General features: G+C 45.1%; 1 protein-coding gene across 1 annotated transcript in view; it reads right to left on the reverse strand.

Annotated features, from left to right (window-relative positions):
• RUNX1 (runt related transcription factor 1) overlaps window positions 1-6394 on the reverse strand; it is a 228218-nt gene that overhangs the window by 2775 nt on the left and 219049 nt on the right. Inside the window, exon 8 of the mRNA XM_025039570.1 lies at window positions 5152-5313. Coding sequence (XP_024895338.1) covers window positions 5152-5313 — 162 coding nt within the window. The remainder of the gene's footprint in view (window positions 1-5151; window positions 5314-6394) is intronic.

Raw genomic sequence — 6394 nt, forward strand, 5'->3', positions numbered from 1 at the left:
ATGAAATTCGAATTTGAGTGTCCATACCGAAAGTTTTATTGGAATCAGCCTCACTCATGCTTCTGTGTATTATCTGTGGCTGCTTCTGAGCTATCTGCAGAGTTGAGTGGTCATGACACAGACCACAGGGCCCAGAAGGCCTTAAATATTTAGTATCTGGCTCCTTACAGAAAAAGTTTGCCAACCCTCTATTTAATCAACATATTAATACAAATTTAATCTGTGATATTAATATTATAACAATATATAATTTATAGCACAATATAACACTAAATAATTACAAATGTAATGGGTTCATTAATGTTAACAGACTAAGTCATGCATAATATGATACTGTATCATAAATAATATCTAATAATGTTATAACACATGACGTAATAGGATCGCAGGAAACTGCCATTTCTGCAGGCCTTAAAGGGTTCAAAATTGGCAATTTCCTGTGAGTCGACCTGTGCATACCACAGCAGTGACTGTGAGTGAATGTTAGTATCAGGACCACACTTTCCTCCCCTACATCTGTCTCAGACCAAGTCCACGTTCTTAGGAACGATCCAGCTTTGATGTCACCTGGCATTCTCTAGTATGTGCTTCACTGGTTTGTTAACATGAATGGCTGCAGCACCTTGATTCATCGACTCCATTTTTGCACATGGTGAAACTTTACCAAGAATGGCAAAGCTTTGCCTATAAAACTCATTCTGTTAGGATAATGCATTTCCAGTTTCACAGGCTGGCTTTGGCTATCCTTCACTGCATCCCTCTGCATTTTTCTTAACCACAGGCAGCCCTTGGGAACTACTAGGGGGTTTGGGTGCCAGGAAGGGTTCCCTGTAACCCATAGGTCGGAGTTTCTCAAAAGTGGCACTACTGAACACTTTGGGGCCAGATAGCTATTGTTGGGGTGTGGAGGGGTGTCCCGTGCATTGTAGGATGTTTATCAGCATTCTTGGCCTTTGCCCAACAGATGCCAATAGTGTCCACACTCCCTGAATTGTGACAACCAGCAACATCTCCAAACACTGCCAAATGTCCTGGAGTAGGGATGAAGTGGGGCAACCCTCCCTACCCTCACCCACCCCTCTTTGAGAACCAACACTGCAGGTGCAGGATGGTGTCCAGAGGTAGTTCTCCTTCCTCAGAATTATTCATTAAATGACCAGGCCAAGACTACAGTGTTTACAGCAGCAAACCCAAAAGACAGCAAGAAAACAGCAGAGGCAAGAATTAAACATTTTAAAATTCGTAAGTTCTCAAATCAACTGACAAAATAACTCCAGGCTCAGAATGGCATGTGGCCTGTGTCCTCTTGTGTTCAGGCTGATAGAAAAACTTGATTGAGCCGAAACTTTGCTCTGAAAGGAAAGCTACCAGGGTGGATTAATCTGTTTTTGGAAGGGATCGGCCCTTGATCAACTTCCTCATATTTCAAGCCTGTTATTCCAGCAAGGAGAGCTAGTGTGTGTTCGTTTCTCTCTCTCTCTCTTTCTCTCTCTCTCTCTCACTGACTACAGTGTCCCACAGTATAGATATATCACAATTAACCCAATCATTCCCTGTAAGTGGGCCTTTCCTCCATCTATTTTCACTGAAATAAACACACACACACACACACACACACACACACACACACTCGCTCTCTCCCCCACCACCCTCTCCCCCCACCAATCTGCCCACTCCCTCCCACCCTCTAGTGGTTTTTTTATTGCTCTAACACATTTTAAAAAAATGACCTCTTCTGTAAATTTGAGGTGAATGTGATGAGGGGATATACTCCTCATAAGAGAGGTAATTAAAGTTTATAGAAACAACTGAAGTCTGCAGCAAATCTCTCCACTAATGAGGAAACCAGGAGTCTGACTTTCAAACAAACAGTCCTGTTAATCTTTTCAGAGCGAGTCAGACATGTGGGCAGGAAAAAAGTTGTAAACTGACAGTGCTTCTAGGGCTGCCCCTCCATGGCCACTCTCTGGTTTGTGCTGAAGCCAGACCGCACCTCATTCCACAGGGTTTGTCCCTGCCCGTTCACCGGGGCCATCTATGAGCAAGCCCTGTGTCACTTGTTTTTGCTCACATGGAGAGCTGTGACATGTTTGAGAGTTAACAGGAAGCTTTACTCTATTTTTCCAGTAAGATTTATATAGTCTAGGGAGAAGCCGAGGTAGGAGGAAAAGCATTAGGCAAATACAATCAATTTGTTTTCATCTGATGCAATACTCTGGACACAAATAAATGACTCCGCCCATTATTCCTCTTGCTTCATTTGCCCTGACATAAAAAGGTGAATCCACTGGAAAATGAATGAAAGGTCACCCTGTTTCACAGCAATGTCTGGACATGTTCTGTCAGTCTGTTCCAACTACTACGTGTAACCTGGTGATGGTACCAAGTTACCGGAATCGTGAGTCCATGGTTCGTCACGGACATAAATAATGGAATGATGTTATGGTCTCAGCTGTCAGGGGTAAAAAAAATAGTCGTTTCACTTGTGGGCAGAATATCTGAAAGATCTTAAATATTGCCCGTGATTCTTCTCCTGTCTACACAGTATCAGTGTCATACTACAAACGACCATTCATTTGGTCAAATTATCCTTTTATACACATTTTGATAATAAAACAACTTTGGCCCTTTAGATGTGCTTAGATTCAAATCACCTATTCAAATATTTGTTTTCATCTGTACGTCCAGTCTGATACCTCCCACCAAGCCTCACCAGTTACGCACAATCCACCCACCTGGCCCTACGTAGTTCATTTGTCCTTTCGGCTGGCCTGGTGCCCCTTAGTCAATACCAGTGTGGGCGGAGGTGCAGACCCCTGATGTGCATAAAGGGCTTTTAAAGAGTAGGAAATCTGGGGATTAGGAGGTTCAGGTATTTTAGTTGGAAATGTTTCCCCACCGATGGGGCTAAATATTTGCCGTGACAGCTCAGGTCTTCATTCTGCAGTTTGACACGGATGAAAGCGGCCCCACTCCGGGCCCCTCCCACTGCCCCCGAAGGATTAAACAGCCGAGCAGATAATGGCTGCCTTAAAAGGATCTTTTGCATGACTCAGAATAATGCGCGCTGTCTGTCGCCCACGTTGGCAGCTAAACATTAATTTTTTTAAAAAGAAAAAAGAAAAGAAAACCTCTAGATGACATCTCTTTTCAGACAAGGTGTGGAGTTTGTCTGCAAAGGAAAGAGAGAGGCAGACAGAGTGCAAGGCCCCCTTGCAGAAGGAAGCCCAGGTGGGGCTGGGGCCTGGGAGACAGGCAGAGCACGGGCTGGGGCCGGGGGCAGGGGTGTTAAAGGGAAAAGCAGTCACAGAACAGTGTTGGATTCTCAGAGCTGGTGGCCAGGCAGCCACTTTTATGTACCCGGACGCCCTCTTGCCCACAAGCAAATAGCATAGGAGCACACTTTTCAGGCCCATGCTTCAGGCTCGATTTCTCAGAGCGAGACCCGCTGAGCTGAAGGGCACCGGTGAAAGCTCATCTGGAATTGTCTCGCGTCCTCCCTCCAGGACTGCGGAGGATCGTTCTTGGGTGCTCAGACGGGACCCGCTTTGTATCTGTTTCACAGCCTCATGCCATAAAAACGTCCTTTCTTACTCCTTGGGTAATTGAAGTCTAAGTTATTCGGAAGTTAACTGTGACGTGGGATTTGGGAGTGCACGAGTTACTCATTCCTTTAAAAAAGAGTCACCCTTACATTTGAATACTGGTCAGTCGGAGCAGCTGACCCCTAGGGTTCTCAGATTATAAGGTGTCGGTCTTGGGTGCTGACCAAGTCAGAAGACTGACGTGATGAATTCCAAGGGACAGACCCACAACAGGGCATTTCCAGAGAAAACAGTGATTGTGTCAGATGTGGACCGCAGAGCAGCGCCCCTGAGAAGAATTAGTAAAAGCTTTGGGAATCAAACTGGTCCCGGGGGAACAGAACTTCTAAAACAACAAGCTGAACAAACGTCATAATCCCTGTGCTACTTCCTCAATTCTGTAGCCCAACAGGTGCCATGAAAATGTTGGCATTAATGGCCGAAAATAACATGAAAACTGATAACTAAGTTGGCTTTCCTATTTGACTGCTGTGTCTAAGAACACTTGAAGGCAGTGGTTCTCAACTTGGGGGCAGTTTTGGGCCTCGGGACATTTGACAATGTCTAGAGACAGTTTTTGGTTGTCAGACGATGGGGGGGGCGGGGTGCTACTGGCATCTAGCAGCCAGAGATGCTACCGATTGTCTTACAATGCACAGGACAGCTCCCACCACAAAGAACTACCTGGCCTCCAGTGCCAACGGTGCTACTGTTAGAAGCTGTGAGAAGAAGCTAAAGCATTTAGTGGAATCTCAAGTAATCACAATCGTCTGGATAACACAACATTTAAAATGCTAGACGTGTCCCCTTTGCCTCTTCGCCTGCCCCCTAATCTGCTATAATCTGATTCCAAGAGCGGAACAGCAAAAGCAGCTGCCCTGCCCCTAACACACATGCAGTGTGTCTACAGGCTCCGTAACGCGAAGTGCTCTGAATTGTTTTCACTTTGGACCAACTGCAATCTCAAAGCCCCAAACGGGGAGTTTCTTTTGCTTTCAACAAAGGAATTTTTCTCTGTAATTCCAGTTTCCTTGCCCACAAGGGAAGGCGAGTGCCAGGCCCAGAGGTCTCATGGGTTAAATGACTAATATTTAACGAGCTCTTATTAACGACAGTTATGCTGACCTCGACACCTGAGCTTTGCTCTGCTCCTCTAGCCTGGTATGAGCAGCTCTTTAATGGGAAATGTCTTATTTGGGGTGTATTTGCTTCCCATTCCACAGGTACCCCAGTGTGCTTGTTCACGTGACCTATGAAAGCGTGCCACCACCAGATGGACCAGTCCCGAGTTCTAGAAGCTGACTTCTTTGGCCTTTTAGATTATTAAGCATTTAGCTTAACCCCCAAATGCCCACAGAGTCCACTTCTCCAAGCCATTTCTGCCTCTGTATCCATGACCTCTGCCTCTGGGCATTATGGAAAATCAGTGCCTGGGTGGGACATAGAGATAGACGACCTTGTCTTTAGACCATGTTTTATCCACTTAAAAATCACTGCCAACCCCTTCACTAATCTCTCGAACCTTCCACTCTAGCTCGATCTCAGAGTGCATTTCCAAGCGGCTTACTTGAGAGTCGACTGGAAAGCTCTGCAGAGAGGGTGGTCATGCCGCTGGCCCGTCCAGGCGAGATGGGCGTTGCTGGGTGCACGGAGGGAGAGGCGATCGATCCCAGATACTGGTAGGACTGATCATAGGACCACGGTGGGGATGGCTGGATCTGCCTCGTGTCTGCAGAGAATCGGGCAAGTCAGTTATACGCGGGGAGGGGGGATTTTAAAAAAGTTAAACAAGTCTTGTATAAGGAACTAGTCACCTATCTGTGGTCCATTTACCAGTGTCTAATAAGCCTGCTCAAGTCCAGGCATTTGCTTTCGTTTGATGATTTCCCCCCAAAAGATACTGAAATATAGTTAGATTTTTGGAGATTTTCCTCCAATAACTGTTCCTTCCAAAGATTTTATTTAATTATGCAAACAATGACGAGAGGAGTTGATTATGCTTTCCAGGTAGAAGTGTTATGTTGGGACTGTTGAACCACAGCCCGTGCTGACTGCCCAGAGAAGCTCAGCTTTACCAATAATTACGGTTATTGCCGTCAGGAACATTTTATAAACTCAGGTGATCACCTGTCTCTCTGTACTCAGAAAAAAAGAAGAGAGTTTTGGTATTTTTTTGTACCTTTGGCAAAAACGTTCCATGGGCTATTAAATGTTTTCTACTAGGTGAAAATTCTCTCCCCAGGGATAATAGAAAAGAAAGTTTGGGTGAGAAACTAGGAAGGAGGCCTGGTGACTGGTTCGCAAACCCAGCAGTAGCGAACTGGCTGTATCACCCCAGACTAAGAGAAGTGCCCTCCGTCTTCTCAAGGCCTCAGGTGTGCAACTTGTCAGGGGCAGAATGTCGAGCAAGTATTTTATAGGTTGCCATTGAAAGAGGCCCGGATAAAGAAGAGACAGAAGTCTGACTTCAGAAGATTTAGGTAGAAAAGATTTTGTAAATTTGACTCCAGAATTCACAGGAGTCTTAGTTTTCAAAAGCGTCATGCTGTTACAGATGAAAAGGATGAGGAAAACTTCTATTTTTAGGCAAAATATGTAAGGAAATTTAAATTGAACTCTGTCCCACCACAAGATTTCTTTACGGGTTTTCTTTAGGATTAAATATTTTCTCTTTGTGTCCCACCTTCTTTGTGGACGAAGGTGGCAGCAAACTATGCTAACTCCTAAGAGTCTTCACAGCCAGGGCTTATGATACTGAGTGTAAATCTAGAAAGAACAAAGTTCCTTAGGAAAATACCGGGTGTAAGTGT

Source organism: Pteropus alecto, unplaced genomic scaffold, assembly GCF_000325575.1.
Source record: "Pteropus alecto unplaced genomic scaffold, ASM32557v1 scaffold3, whole genome shotgun sequence".
NCBI classification, from domain to species: domain Eukaryota; kingdom Metazoa; phylum Chordata; class Mammalia; order Chiroptera; family Pteropodidae; genus Pteropus; species Pteropus alecto.